Genomic DNA, 16,410 nt, shown 5'->3' with positions numbered 1-16,410 from the left:
GTTTTAGCCTCATTGCAAATTTGGTCATTTTTGCCAATTTTGACCGGTCAACGCCTACGTGGCACGCCACGTGTATAATTATTTAATTAAAAAATTAAAAAAAAATCATATAATCATTTTTTTAATTAAATAAATGAAAAATGAAATAAAAAAAAATTCAGAAAAAAAGAATTAAAAAAAACCGATTTTTTTTTGTACTTTGCTTCATCTTCTCTCCTACTCCTCTTATTCATCTTCATCAACATCTTCAAATACTCCCTCCGTTTCAAAATGAGTGTCGCTTTAGCCAAAAAAATTTGTTTCAAAATGAGTGTCGCTTTCAGTTTCCAATGCAATAATAACTTTTTCTTTTCAATTATACCCTCCAATTAATACTCAGCACACTACTTCCAAAGTATTGCTTTTAAAACTAACCAATAGTTAATAAGGATAATTTGGTAAAATAATCATTCTTCTTCTCTTAATCATTGCATTTCTTAATATGTGTGTAAACACCTAAAACGACACTCATTTTGAAACGGAGGGAGTATTTATCAAAAAACTCAAGTTAACTCAGGACAAAACCCAGAAAAAATAAATTTAAAACAAAAATAAAATAAAATTGGATCTCTTCTCTTAATCCATCCTCCTTCTTTTCTCTCTTCTGTTTCTCTCCTTTCTTATTCGTTCCTCTTCTTTCTTCCTTCCATCTCCTTTCCCTTCTTCTTTCATTCTTTCCTCTTCTTTCTTATTCTTATTCGTCTCTCTCTCTCTCTCTCTCTCTCTCTCTCTCTCTCTCTCTCTCTTATTCTTTTTCTGTTTTTCTTAATCATTGTATGTTCCTAATTAAGTTTTGGAGAAGAAATTTATGGGTTTATGTGAGGTTTGATTTTGTGATTGTTGGATTACGGTGATGTTGTGCTTGTTGGGTTATGTTCAGATCTGATTTTGTGCTATGTTATTGTGCAAAAGCTTTCAGGTTGATTTTGGAAAAAATTGATATGTAGATTCTCACACATCAATTTTTCGGGTTTGTATGATTCACACATAACACCCTCTTCGACTTTCTTCTTGTGTTGCACCTTCAGAATCTCAAAACCGACCCTTTTCTTGATACCCAAAGAAAAACCTGAAACAGTAGCTTAATTGGACGAAGAAGAAGATGGGATTAAGGTAATGAAGAAAGTGGGAACGATGTTGGTGTGAAGGAAAAGACCACCTGGGTTTTAATTAGGGAAGGAGGAAGAGAAGGGGAAAAAAGATTCAATTTTTTTGTGTTTTAATCAAGATGAATAAGGAAGAAGATGTTTGATAAATATTTTTTAATTCTTTTTTGGGGAATTAGTCACTTTAGTCCCTGAATGGGGAACGATTCGTCAATTTAGTCCCTGAATGCAGATAATATGCAAAACAGTCCCTGCATGGTCAATTTCAGGGACTAAAGTGACTAACGAAGTCTACATTCAGGGACTAAATTGACTAACGGAGTCTGCATTCAGGGACTAAATTGATTAACAAAGTCTACATTCAGGGACTATTTTGCAATTTATCTGCATTTAGGGACTAAATTGACGAATCGTTCCCCATTCAGGGACTAAAGTGACTAATTCCCCTTCTTTTTTTTCTGATTTTTTTTTATTTTTTTTATTTCATTTTTCATTTATTTAATTAAAAAAATGATTATATGGTTTTTTTTAATTTTTTAATTAAATAATAACACATGTGGCGTGCCACGTAGGCGTTGACCGGTCAAAATTGGCAAAAAGGACCAAATTTACAATAGGGATAAAACTTAGGGGACCAAAATTGTAGTTTTCATACTTAGGGGGCCAAAATTGCAAGTTTTTGAAAGTTAAGGGGGGAAAAGCACTTTATCCTATTTTATATTTTGTAAAATATATCGATACGGTTGTCTCCACAAGACATTTTAAATAGAGTGAACCACAATGAAATAGCTTTGCAAAATAAATGACTCTTTTCAAACCAAAAAATAAAGAGCAAATTAAAACCTTAAATAAAAATCGGGGATAAAAAGGGGTTATAGTGATGTGAAGTTCGACCGAAAGATAAGTAAAGTCTTCAAAAAAAATAAATAAAGTCTAACCAAAATTTTAGATTATATACCTTTTGTATTTGAAAATTTATTATTTTAATCAAATTATGTTTTTTGTTCACTCAAAAAAAATGTTCCTTATACTCGGCCCCCTTGACTTTAAATTCCTAGCTCCGCCCCTCTATATGTGATTTTGTCTATTAAAAAAAAAATTGGACATTATTAAATCAAAGGCATTTTTAGTATCATATTCATGTCATTTCTTTACATCTTTTTCTGCAACCTTTATTAAATATTATGATAAAGAATAAAATAATTTCCTTTCTCGAATGGTAAACTTGTAAAACAATATAACTTATCATCAAATATAAATTGCGCACAATGTAATTTTTTAAATATATTATTTTGATAATTATTAATTAAAATTCAAAAGTTTGAACCCCTAATATAGGGTCTTGGCAACACCACTGTTGTCATGCGTCCCAGGTGTGCAAAACAGTGCTGAAAAACACTGCTTTAAGGCACCACGCGCGAGGCGCGTGCGGTTCCGGGAAATCAAAGTGTTTTTAGTTTATTTTTGAAGGAATCAAAGTGAACTTGTTTATCTTGATTTTTATGTATGCAAACTTTGGTATCATCCACTAAACTTTACGTTGAATGTAACTATAAGTTTGTTATTACATGTTAATCTTCTAAAAAAAATAAAAAACTTGTCCCTTTTCTGTTCAACTTACAACTCATTTGATTAATAGATTACTTCATCTTCCACTAATAACCTAACTCCTTACGAGTTATTGTATCAAAATTTCCCTAATCTATAAGAATTAAAGGTTTTTTGTTCTTTGTTTTTCCAACATCATAGTGAGAAAAACTAACCTTTTAAAAAGGGTTGCAGGGCACCCACACAATCATGTGCTAGAAAGTCTAACACCTCATGCTATATATTGGCAATGAAATTGTGCCAATTTCATTGTTGAAATTGGCACAATGTGTTGATTTGTTTGGTGGTTGCATATATTGGCAATGATGGTAGGGACACGAGTTCAACTCCTTTGTTATAGATTTTGATTTTTAGTTTGTTATTTTAAATGACCAGAAAAATTAAAGACACAATATAAGCATGGTATAGATTTTAACACGCAACAACATAAAATTGAAGACACAATATAAGTATTGTTGAGATTTTAACACGCAACAACTAACATAAATGAGCACAAAGCTTGATTCAATAACCACTATATCATTACCATAAGAGAATGTTAATAATATATATTTGTTCATTTTATTAAGGGTCCAATTGAAGACTAGAACATACCCCTAAACTGTTTAAGACGGTTCTTTTATTTATACGTAGGAGTAACCATTATTGAATTCAATAACCTTCTTTTCGAGAACGAGTCTCCTACATCCTATACTTGATCCTAACACCAAGATCATACTTCTGCTCCCCCATCAAGTCAAACCAAACTTTGATGCCATTTGTTGGGAAGTCTGGACGTAACAATAAGTCAATACTACCATAAGAGAGTAAAACATCACATCTCCAACCAAAATCTTAAGGCATTGAAAATATGTGTCACCTCTCTTATATATCCAATATTGTACTCATTCATAGTCGATATAGAACTAATCACTCAGACATAAACCCAACAATCTCTCTTTCAAATATGAGCCTCTAACGTCGTAAACTTGATTCAAACAACACGATCACAACCCCGCTCCTTCACCAAGTCGAACCAAACTCTGATACTACTTGTTGGGAAGTCTGAAGTAGCGACAAGAGCAACAATGTGCCAATGCTCTATTAAATCATTAATAGTTGACATAAGACTATCCTCACACTTAATACGCCATTTAATTTGTGCTCTTTCCCTTTCTCTTCTTCTAATACTCGCATGGTTGTGCTGTGTGAACAAAGTAACCATAAATAAAAACTCTTTCTTAACAAGGTTGCATGCAACATTTTGTTTTCTTTTATGAGTTTTAAACTCTTCTTCTCTCTACTTTGGTTCCTATAGATAAGGTAACAGAAAAAGGGACTTCATTCACACTTATCAAAACCAAGCTCATGCTAAATAGTGCCCTGTGCACACCACATTGCAGAAGGCAGCAAAATAGAACCATATCTAGGAATGTTCATTTTTTTTAGGAGGAATGTTATTTGAACAACTTTTTTTGGGACAACTTCTTGGACAACTAAAATTTATAAAGAAATTTAGGTAGTGGCACAAAAACCAAAGCAATAGAGAGAGAAAGTAAAAAGAGAATGTGAGTTTGAGAGAGAAAGTTGTCATAAAAGTTGTCAAAAATTGGTTGTTCAAATATCATTTCTCTTTTTTTAGTCATATTTTTCCTTATTTCTCTAAAGTTTATTCATATAATCATGATATGAGATGTGATAATGATTTAGACTCTTTTAATTTCTTCTTGATCATGTTGATCAAGCTAAAACTGAAACTATGACTAGAACAAAATTAAAGAAAATGAAACATCCACATTGCATATAAATCAGCATGTTTCACACTCATACATGAAGAACAAAGTCTGAGAAAATCTACTAGATCTGAAAAGGTTCCGGCCTTTTCTAAAGACTTTCATTGCCCTCGGCTGCATACAGCAGATATATCTTCCTCACCAGATTCAAGTAATCTAAGAGCTACCTGGAAGCTAGTTACGGTTGTGCAAAGAATATGAAGGAAACTGGTACCCTAACCTCTCTTGTTCGGAAGTATCGAAACACATCGAAATGGTACCAGCCGTACTTAATAACACATACTGTGATTCGCCTAGCTGGGTGACACCTTTTGGAATTTATCCCACCCAGACTTATCATTCTATTTCACCTGCTCAGCTAAAGTATCTACTTACTATTTCTATTTTCTAATGCCATTGAACTTCAAACTTTTGATGGGGATGTAAAATAAACTGAGTGTGTTGCTGTAAAATAAACTAATCATGGTATAGGTTGTAGGCAGGTCTGTAAAGTTAAACAACATCTAATATTTTTCATCCAAAGCCAAATATAGAGCTCTCACATCTAAAACATGTGAGCTTCAATGGTCATCTTTTCAGCATGATCTTTAAATTTCTATATCTAACATTCCATGAAAGAACGAAACACATAGACATTGAGTGCCATATTGTGTGGGAAAAATCCTAGTTGGACTCTTCAAATTACTTCCTATTTCTTCAACCAACATGTTAACAGATTTTTTCACCAAACCTCTTGAACCTGCAGCTTTTTAAACATCATTCTTCACAAGCTGGGAACTCTCAACATACATTCTGGAGCTTAAGGGTGGCCTTCAGTTTTATAGTAGACAAACCCCTTTTATGGCTAGTTACCCGGGCTTTCATTTCGCATTGTATCGTTTCTCTGATTATTGATCAAACTCAAAAAAAAAAAAAAAAAATTTCCAATACCCTACGACGAAATAATACTAAATCGTTTACATAAAAGTTCCTCATCAAAATGGGAAATTAAAGATTTTCCAAGCTTTCGATTACTTTTCGGCAATAAAACCATAAATAGTCTATTACTATAGAGAATCATATTCCTAATACAATTGGATAATAAATAGACTCTATTCATCATGTTCAATAACTTTGGTTCAGTGAACAAATTCAAAATTGGTTGGTTTATACCAAAGGCCAGCCAATCAGCCATCAAGTTTCTCCAATTCCATTCTTTAGTAACGTAATGAGCAGAAATGGAACACAATTTTGAAAATTGACCGATTATCCCACTAGAAACACACTGATGCTGCCTTTTCAAGTTTCAAAACCTTAATCTTCATCGGAACTGCTATCTTGGGAAATCTTTTCAATGTCATCTGATTCATTTTTACCCTGCAGTTGAGCAACATGATGAGTACAAGGTAGCTGGATCATAGTATAATAGTAACTTTAAAATAAACTTACTGGTGCGTTTTTGTCCCAATCCTTTATTCTCGAACTTGTCAGCATATAATTATCGCGTAATGGAGCCCAAGAAGGTTGTTCATCTTCTCCCTTGTTTGTGCTTGCATTGGCCTGCATATCCAAAATCCAAGCAATTTGATAATTAGGGACGTGATGGAAGCTACAACTCATTCAAGAAACATGTGTAGCAGTTACGCAGTGAAAATTAAATTAGCATTTTTTTAAACATAACAATGTCGATATATATATAAGATTTTTCTTATTTTGTTACTGCTTCAATGAAAGCAGAGTACTAAAAACATGTTCAAAGTTCATCCAGTTTGGCAATTTGTCTAAGCATATACAATAGAACAATTTTAAAGTGGAAGACCTAATAAAAAAGAAAATAATATCAAATCAAACATGTTCCATATCACATTAATTTAGAGGTCATAAACTAATAGTTCTAAAGAGAAAATAGACATTTCTGCATATAAATTCATAAAATTAGATGTATAGATGCATATAAATTCAGAAAATCGGATGTATAGAATTGCAAAAAAGAAATTCAAATTTCTTCAAGCTCTGAGTTTCTTTCATTTTTCGAATAAAGGGAACCCAAGTGTCCGTAAGTAAATGCTCAAGTCTAAATAAATAGAGTAAATGATTTGGACTTGAGCATTCAACTTATATACATTTTGGTTCTCCTTGTTCTTCAACAGAATTAAGCAGGACTCGGGCCTAATTAGTTATTATCAACAGAAAGAACTTCCAATGAAAAACTGACTGAACGAGAACAAGTTGTAACAATCACCTTTGCACCAATAGCTGGCTTCCCTAACGCTGAAAAGAAGGCTTCTTTGGTGCGCTTCTTTATAACTGACAGAACACACAAATTAGATAGTAAGAATTGGGCAAACATTTTGAGTATATTAGGAACCACAAAAATAGAACAGATAGGTATTAACAAAAGAAAAAGTGAAACCGAGAACTCTGACAGGGATGGTTCTATTTGGAGGAGCATGGTCCCAGGTCCCAAACCCTCTTATTTTTCAACAATTAAATACTTAAATAGGTTAATTGTTAACTCTCTCCCCTCATTCTTAGAACATCATATCACAAACAAATCTTCAGCATGGTAGTCATATCATATACAAAAATCAGTGTTATCAATAGAGGATAGTGGAAAATAGTGGAATAGCATACCATTGTAGGCAAATAGCAGACGCAGCATAGTGGTTGAAAGAAATTAATTATCTAAAAAACATTGGTATGCTGCATAATAAAGTTTACTGAGGTTTAAAAAAAGGTTGTGCACCTCACATGCTGCCTCTTTAAAAAAAATGAATTGAAGGATCATCCTCCTCACTGGAAATAGAGGAGGAGGACGATGTGTTAAAAAAAATGTGGCAGAGCATGGTTTAAACATTGAGAGAAGTTTACGTATTAAGGTGATTATAGGGAATAATAACATCCTGACTCTTAAGTTTTCTATTTTAAAAATAGGTCATATACAGCTCGCATGCTGCCTCAAGTTTTATTATTAAAGAAAACATTTTCTTTTCCCTATAGATGCTACAACCACTATGGCCAAAGGCCCAAAGAGGTTGTATGCAGCTCACTGTTTTCATAGTGAATTCGTCAAAATCATCTACACTAAAGAGCCACTATTTGATAACACTGACAGAATGAATAAAAATGAGCTTTGACCAAAACAGTTGTTAAATTTCCCTGTATAAAAGATAAACTGAAACAATGAATCCCCAAATGAGATTCCTTTTTCTTTACTTGAGATGGTTATGCTGAAAGTAAACTACTAACTTGAATCTTTCTAATGTCTCGCATTTTGTTGTTGCAGCATAAAACAACTTACCCTTTGCATCCCTGTTCTTTGAGGGGTCCAGCCCTTTCTGAGCAACTTGAGCTTTGTTGACCTGCAACAAGTGTGTATAAAACCTTCAATTTAATAATGATAATCATACAAAGCGACAAAGAGAGGAGGAAAATTTGGAGAAAACAAAATTTGCAAATGTTAGGATAAAACTTACAGCATTGAACAGCTTGACCACTGAAAGAAATCAGAAGTAGTCCATGTTCACAGCAACAGTTAAATAAGTAAGAGGAAATGTAAGTCACTGATAAAAATAAAGAAGCATAAAATAGACCTCTATTTAAAAGAAAAAGAAACTCATTTACCTCCTTTTGTCGCTACACTTATAAGAAACTTTTCGTGCGCGTCCAAATAATTAGCAGGTGTGACATGTCCCTTTTCTGCTAGCTGTAACAAGCAATAAGTTAGCAATTGCCAGACTGCTTACCCGATAGATAATATTTTGGTCTACGATAATTGGAGATACACATAAATTTTAGTGCTAATTGGGATATCATAAAAATCAGTGAACTTGAAATTTTAAATTACCATCAGCTTTTCCTTTTTTGTCTCTCCCTTGATCTTGCGCTCTGTCTCCTCTTCCGCGAGCTTTTCTATAACAAGATTCTTGTGATCTGACAATACTGGACCCTATAGAGTTGTTCAAGTTTAGAATACCAATTTTTTATTTCTCTAATAAAACATTAGCATGATATATGAGCACCTAGCTTACCAACAACTCATCAGAAACACTCTTCTTTATAATACTCTTGAAGGCCATCCTGAATGCTTTACAACCTTCACTGAATTTAGTAATTCCTGGCTGAATCTCATCCTCCTCATCATCTTCATCCTCAGAGAAATTAACTTTCTTATCAGTAACATGCTTCTTCTGTGTTCTTTGTCCTTCTGCTACCCCTTCATCTTCGGATAGATCTTCACTTTCTATGTCTTCCTCCACGTGCTTATTTTTGGTGAAAGATGCGACGCCTCTAGTCTTCATAGATGCCAAACTTCTAGTACTCCCAGTAGCAGGGGCAGTTGTCTCATCTTCATCATCATCAGAATTATACTCGCGTGCTCGCTTGTTGTAAAGTTTCTTCATTTGTTGGTTGATTTTAACTTTCTTCTGTCCGTGTGGTGGCTTCATCACTTTTGGTTTCTTACTTGACTTTTTACGGCCTTGGTTCCTACCAAACTTCCTCTTTCCCAGCTCACTTCCATGCTCAACCACTTGTGTTTCTTCAGCCATGAATTGTTTTATAATTCAACCTATATGTCACATATGAAGACAGGTCATGAGCTACGCAACTACATATATGCAAAATGACAATTTTAAAAGCATTAACAGAAAATGAACTCTTTTCAAACAATCTATCTATGACAAGAGAGACATGACTTAGCAGAAAAATATAGACTCGGGGTAAAGTCAGAGACAAAATTGTTAACTGAAAATTGAATTCGTATTTCGGTAACACGACTTTCAACAACGTAAGTTTTATTGGTCTACTAATTAATTAATGTTAATTAGAGACTATCCTTGTTTTTCTCTAAACCTCCCCTACAAACTTTACCTACCTTACTTACTAATTTAACTGATTTATTCGTAATTTGTATGTTAGATAAATTCTTATCTATATGATGATAAGTTTAGGTTAATAAAGAAATTTCCAAATTCCAACTAAAATCCCATTTTCTCCCTTCTTAACAAAATTCACAAATCAACTACATATCTATCGCAACTTGACGTTGCCACAGCAAACTAGTAGAACGGTAACACTAATTGCATAATTTTTCTATACAAAAGTAACCTCTTTTAATTCCTTAAACAATGTTCTTAGGGCACTTGTTAGCATTCTCAATTAATTATATATACAAGAGAATCAAATTGAACAGGCCATGACCCAAGGAGTCACATGATTGAATCATCTGAATTGATAAGAAACTATACATTACATGAAAACATAAACACACGAATCATAAGTCAAAGCATCCCTAAAAGATGGTAATAACAATCATGGTCTTAAAAAAATGTTTACGTCAACAGTTTTGGCCACCACATTAAGGTTTTCAATATTTCCTAGCTGCAGTTTTTTTTTTTTTTTTTTTAGAAAACTTGGTATCCGGCCTAAGAACTAACTAATCCAGAGAACCAATCCCACCGTCCACTAGCAGGGCCCAATTGAAGCCAAAGCAAATCCCTATATGGACTGGCCCGACAAAGGAATTGTTAGCATCATGAGGATTCAAACCTAATACCTTGAGAGGAACACACTCCCATGTCTCAAGCCTACACTACCACGCCAAACCCCTGGGGGTTACAATATCAAGGACTGTGACACAGCCGCCATTACAACAGCGATTTAAAACCTCAATGATAACAAACACACAGACCTATGAGCTTAAAAGTATGAAATGAGATAAATAAGATTAATTAATATTGATTTTTTTTTCAGTTACGGCTACAAGGGTAAAATTGAGATAAAAAATGATAAGCTATAAGCTACTTGAAATAGCTTATCAAAAACCACTATAACCTAGTAAAAATAAGCTATAAGCTCGTGAGAAAGTGTCGGTTATCAAACGGGTCTTTTTTAGTCAAATAAGCGTATAAGACATAAGCTATAACTCATTTGGGTTGGCCTGGTGGTATTGGCTTGGGGTCTGGGAGTGTGCTCCTCTTTGAGGTCACAGGTTCAATTCTCCCCAGTGTCAATTCAGGTGGGTTAATTAAGCTTCTTCAAAAAAAAAAAAAAAAAACAAAAAAAAAAAAAAAGTCATAAGCTATAAGCTCAAATTTGTGGCTTAGTTATAAAGCACAAACGGAAACAAAGGTGTTTTAGATTGTAATCATTCATGCATTTCAACAAACAAGTAATATACACATGTATGAACACCACATTCCAATAAAATCAAAATAAATAAATAAGCATCTACTGTGAAATCACATAAAAAATTTGACTTACAGAACCAATCAAATATACATTAAACACCAAAAAACAAAAACCCAGGAATAAAAAACGATAACAGTAGCAAAATTGGTGAAGAAATATAAGAATAAACAATGATATATGAAATTAAGAAAGGGGAAAGAAAGGTTACCAGATGCTGAAAAGAAACGGAGATGAAACCGTTGAGAGTTTGTGATAACTGTAGAGATGAACGGCGGAGTTGAAACTGTGAAGCTAGGTTTCGGAGCGTCGGAGCAGTGACAGCGGCTGGGAAAGGAGAAATATCTCGTTTGAGTTGTTAGGGGTTAAGGGAAGGGCTTTGTTTCGATGTGAACTATCTTGCACTATTGTCACCCGTTAGATTTATTTAACGGTTCAGATACAAAGGGTTAAATAAATAAAATAAATAAAAATTCCCTTAAAAAAAAGTAGAGTCAAAATTGAACCTTTGGTTTTGCTTAACATACTAAAACCAATGGAGAGCGGCACCCTATACGATACGGATAGGATACCGCACCGATACGGAAAAATTTCAAAAATCAAGATATGATACGGTTGGGATACGTTAACAAAAAAATTATATAATTAAATGTACAATATATTTATAACCATTTTTTTAATATGCAAATATATTAACAAACAAAAGAAACCAGTCATAGGCTCGTAACACATCAACATAAATATAAATAATATTGACGATTAAGAGAGTGATGATTAGTCAATTATATACACAATATATCCCAGAAAGAGCACCATCAGTGCTAAATTGCTATATTATATCCAAAAGGAACATTGTTAGTGCTATACTATATCGATCCAAAAAAGAAGCACTATATCTAAAAAAGAACACATCAGTCCCACCTGGGGCTTAGGAGCAGAAGACGTCGTAAGATGGCATGCCCTAGTCCGACTAGATAATGGTATGGTCTGAGGGTTCCTAACCTTTCAGTCTGAGACTAATGCAGTAGTCCACCCCGATGGTCACTCACGTCCTCTTTAGGACGGTTGCCCAGGTAAAGGACTATGGGCTAAAACTCTACTTATCCACTATATATACTCTTGCTCAAATCTTGGGTTAGGTATGACACCTATACAACAACATATTCTCTTGAATTCCTTAGTACTGACTTGGGCATCGAAACGCATGCAGGTACACCATCTCCTTCAAACGGAAGGACTGGCAGCGAACAAACTAAACTTGATCCCTCGACGCATTGGGTTTTACCCAAACCTAATCACCAATCTCCTTAGATCTAAACAACTGAATACAAATAATAATCAACCGTTAACAAAATATTTTGTGTAAAAACCCTTTTATGTATAGAGTGAAATTAGAAATTTGGAACATAACCGATAGTTAGATAACGCACTTTTTAGTACTAATTTTTTTAGGAGTGTACTAATCTTATTTAATAAAGTTAATATTTCGTGTATATATTTAAGAAAAAAATCTTTTGAATCTAATTACTTGTTTAGTCGAATTAACATAAGGATTTTAAGGTTAAATTCACATCGCAACAAAGTATATTTGACACCCCGCAATTATTATTGATTTTGCAAAAGTCAGGATCTTCTTATAATGTCCAACAAGAAGAACAAGAGGGTTTCATATAATCATATGAATTAATATTAAAGATTTTATAACTTCATAATCTTGAACTTAATTAATCTTAAGAAGAAGAAAACATTAAGATGAGATTGTTTCTTGAACTTAATTAATCTTAAGAAGAAGGAAACATTAAGATGAGATTGTTTCTTTTACAAGATGTCATTAATAATCTAGTTAGTGCTTCTTGGTAAAAAAAATCTAGTTAGAGCATTCGAGGCAAAAAAAACCATTCTTCTTTCTTTAGATAAGCATTTTGAAATCATTTATCTTTCCTTACCCTGTTGTTTTTTATCTATGTTTCAACTATGGGTGATAATCTAGTTAAGATGGAAAAAAGTCCACACAAAGAAATAATTAAATAAAATTATGAAAAATATTTCAATATAGTAAATAACCAAGAAAACTATTTTCACTCTACCTTCTAGTTTTATCCTACTTCCTTTTCACTGTATTTTAAAAATTTACCTTTTCCCTTTGTTCTACCTCCTCAAATCCATTTCATAATTAATCATTTTCCCTTCAATATCTTTCATGTGATTTTGTAGAAATTTTATTCACGTAATTTTCATCCAAAAATACGATTTTATATAACTGCTCCCATTATTGGCTAAAAAAATGTAAATGCTCCCATTATGGAATATTTTTGTATACTTTTTTAAGCAAAGATGAGAAAAAGCAACCTTATTGTTGGTACTCTAACTAAACTCTAATGAAATCACACCCACAAACAATTAAGGATATCTCATCACTCTCATAATATTGATGTAGTATGCGGGCCAACTATATTTTCCTCTTACTTTTAACTAGACTTTCTTAACTAGACATGCATTGTTATATGCAGAGGTTGGGGTTCGAATCTCAAACACCCCACTTATTCACCTTAAAAAATGTGAGTTCTAGCTACTTAACAAAACAAAACAAAATTAGATTTCCTTAACAATTTTTTTTTAACATTCCTTACTTTTTTATATATTTCTTTTCTTTTCAACATTTAAATCAGATTTGGGTCAAATATTTCAATATAACCCAACTCGAGTAACAATTGACTTGAGTGAGTCAACTCTGGATTCCCAAATTTTATTCTTCTTCTCTGTGTTCATCATTCTTCATTATCGTCATTATTTCTTGAACCTGAGTTATCATCTTCTTCGCCCTTCGTCTTCTTTCTTCGCATAGCCCCAACATCGCCAACCTCAACCCCAACATAATATTATTTTCTACGGAACTATTTATTCAAATTGTTTTGGCCTATTAATATTTTTTTAAAAACACTTCCAAATTGGGGCTTAGCTCTCTTTTATTCCAAAGAAAAAACATTTCCAAATGAGTAAGCTTATTTTAGTAACTGATTGTAACTGGAAAGTTCAAGATGTATATTACGTGTTAGATGCTGCCTAAATTTTTATGAAGCCCAATCGAAAACAAAATTTCCAGCCTTGCTAAAATTTGGAAATTTAGTCAGCAGACAAAGATAAATACTAAATAAATAGTAGTCCAATTTGCCTAAAGTTCTAATTTTAGTCTACAAAATTATATGAAGTCTTCTATATATACACATAAAAAAGTACCATATCTTATTGTTTCACTTGTTTATAGTAGTTCACATCATCTTTAATTTAACAGATTACGATTATAGCTAAGTTGTATCATATTCGGTCTTTCTAAGTCGAACAATGCTGAGAATGACGATTTTTCTTTTAAAACTTCACGCATAAGGGAGTCCTTTTAGAACAATACACATACAAGATGTTCTTGTAAATAATTCAAGTCTTGAATACAACCCTAGGCTAATGAGGTTTAAAAATAGTTTTCAACCATCAATAGACGCGCTTGGAATTAAAATTACTTGCGTCATTGCCACAAGTGCAAAGATAAGAATTGCAATTTCAAGCATTGATATTTGATTACCAAATCCTCCTAATAATGTGTATAGCAAAATTGGAATATAACCTTCAAAACATATAAATTTCTCTTTTTTTTAAATGAAAAAAGATATTTAAATGAATCAATGGAAAATATTTTGCTGGCCAACCTTCAAAGGAAAAAAAAAGCCATTTTGGTTAACAAATCAAACATTAAAAAAAAAACAAGAAGACTACGTACGTCACCTTTTAAAAATTGTTTTGATTGAGAATAATCTCCATGAAAATATATTATCTCATTTTAATGATATAGGAAATAAATTTATATCGAAAATATATTTTATAAAACCTATATAAATAAAACAATTATGTTGATTAGATGAGTGATGACTATTAAGTTAGCTTTTAAGAAATTTCAGCATCGCCCTTTGCCCGGAGTGTGATTTCTTAATTGGTTATTCTTACCTTTCAAAAGCCTCTGAATTTTTCTTAAAATAAATTATAAATTATATGAAAAACAACAAAATAGATGATACATGTTGGTTGGTAGAGACAATGCATAATATATGTAAGTAAAATTTTCTTAAAATAAATTATGATGGAAACAACAGCATAGATTACTATTAATAATTTCTTTTGATTTTGCGTATAGTATAGTATAATATACTAGACTAGATGATACACCACCTCTACACAACGGGTCTTACCCAAACCCAATCGCCCATCTCCTTAGATCCAAACGGATGAATACCAATAATAATCAACCAACCGTTAACAAAACATTTGTGTAAAATCTCTCTATATGTATAGAGTGAAATTAGAAATTTGGAACATAACCGATAGTTAGTTAACCCTCTGGTCATTATTATAAGCAAAACTTCATTTTTTAAATACATTGAATAATTAATGTATCTAGTCTACAATAAAGACCAGATACATTAATTATTCAATGTATCTAAAAAGTAGAGTTTTGTTTATAATAGTGACCGGATGAAGTACTAATTTTTTTAGGGGTGTACTAATCTTATTTAATAAAGTCTATATTTTGTGTATATGTTTAAGAAAAAAAATCTTTTCAATCTAATTACTTGTTTAGTCGAATTAACATAAGGATTTTAAGGTTAAATTCACATCGCAACAAAGTGTATTTGACACCCCGCATTTATTATTGATTTTGCAAAAGTCAGAATCTTCTAATAATGTCCAACAAGAAGAACAAGAGGGTTTCATATAAACATATGAATTAATATTAAAGATTTTATAACTTCATAATCTTCAACTTAATTAATCTTAAGAAGAAGAAAACATTAAGATGAGATTGTATCTTTTACAAGATGTCATTAATAATCTAGTTAGTGCTTCTTGGTAAAAAAAATCTAGTTAGAGCATTCGAGGCAAAAAAAACCACGCTTCTTTCTTTAGATAAGCATTTTGAAATCATTTATCTTTCCTTACCCTGTCGTTTTTTATCTATGTTTCAACTATGGGTGATAATCTAGTTAAGATGGAAAAAAGTCCACACAAAGAAATAATTAAATAAAATTATGAAAAATATTCCAATATAGTAAATAACCAAGAAAACTATTTTCACTTTACCTTCTAGTTTTATCCTACTTTATTACTTTTCCCTGTATTTTAAAAATTTACCTTTTCCATTTTGTTCTACCTCCTCAAATCCATTTCTTAATTAATCATTTTCCCTTCAATACCTTTCATGTGATTTTGTAGAAATTTTATTCATGTGATTTTCATCCAAATTTCATATAAATGCTCCCATTATGGAATATTTTTATATACTTTTTTAAGCAAAGATTGCAACCTTATTGTTGAGACTCTGAACTCTAATGAAATCACACCCCCAAACAATTAAGGACATCTCATCACTATCATAATATTATGGGTTTTGAAATCCTTAATAGGATTGCTCCATGATATCAATTTTCTTTTTTTTTTGGTGGTGATCGGGGGTTGAACCCCAGAACTTGCATATATTATGCATTGTCATATTATCAATTTTCTTAATAGAATACTGATGTGGCATACAAGCGAAATATATTTTCCTCTTACTTTTAAACTAGACTTTCTTAACGAAATTTTCTTAACACTCCTTACTTTTTATATATTTCTTTTCTTGTCAACATTTAAATTAGACTTGAGTCAAATATTTCGGTATAACCCAACTCAAG

General features: G+C 32.2%; 1 protein-coding gene across 1 annotated transcript; it reads right to left on the bottom strand.

Annotated features, from left to right (window-relative positions):
• Window positions 1–5,467: 5,467 nt before the first annotated feature.
• On the bottom strand, window positions 5,468–11,045 carry LOC146935969 (uncharacterized). Its single transcript, XM_085750968.1, has 9 exons — window positions 10,905–11,045; window positions 8,536–9,074; window positions 8,352–8,453; window positions 8,129–8,210; window positions 7,981–8,000; window positions 7,806–7,866; window positions 6,747–6,811; window positions 5,954–6,064; window positions 5,468–5,881 (listed from the first exon to the last, which is right to left on the bottom strand). The coding sequence occupies exons 2-9, from the start codon at window positions 9,052–9,054 to the stop codon at window positions 5,819–5,821; spliced, it is 1,023 nt and encodes a 340-aa protein (XP_085607094.1). The 5' UTR covers window positions 9,055–9,074; window positions 10,905–11,045; the 3' UTR covers window positions 5,468–5,818.
• Between the last annotated feature and the right edge of the window lie 5,365 nt (window positions 11,046–16,410).

The sequence above is a fragment of the Medicago sativa genome, chromosome 3 (genome assembly GCF_051527215.1).
Source record: "Medicago sativa cultivar Bolivia chromosome 3, Bolivia_mono, whole genome shotgun sequence".
Taxonomy (NCBI): domain Eukaryota; kingdom Viridiplantae; phylum Streptophyta; class Magnoliopsida; order Fabales; family Fabaceae; genus Medicago; species Medicago sativa.
The sequence above is the reverse complement of the archived record's forward strand: the minus strand, read 5'-3'. Positions and strand labels throughout refer to the sequence as shown.

Coding starts and splice junctions, on each gene's coding strand:
- LOC146935969 (XM_085750968.1), bottom strand. CDS start 9,054: ATGGCTGAAGAAACACAAGTGGTTGAGCATGGAAGTGAGCTGGGAAAG. Junction 8,001..8,128: donor AAGTGTAGCGACAAAAGGAG/GTAAATGAGTTT, acceptor GATTTCTTTCAG/TGGTCAAGCTGTTCAATGCT. Junction 6,812..7,805: donor AAAGAACAGGGATGCAAAGG/GTAAGTTGTTTT, acceptor GTGTTCTGTCAG/TTATAAAGAAGCGCACCAAA.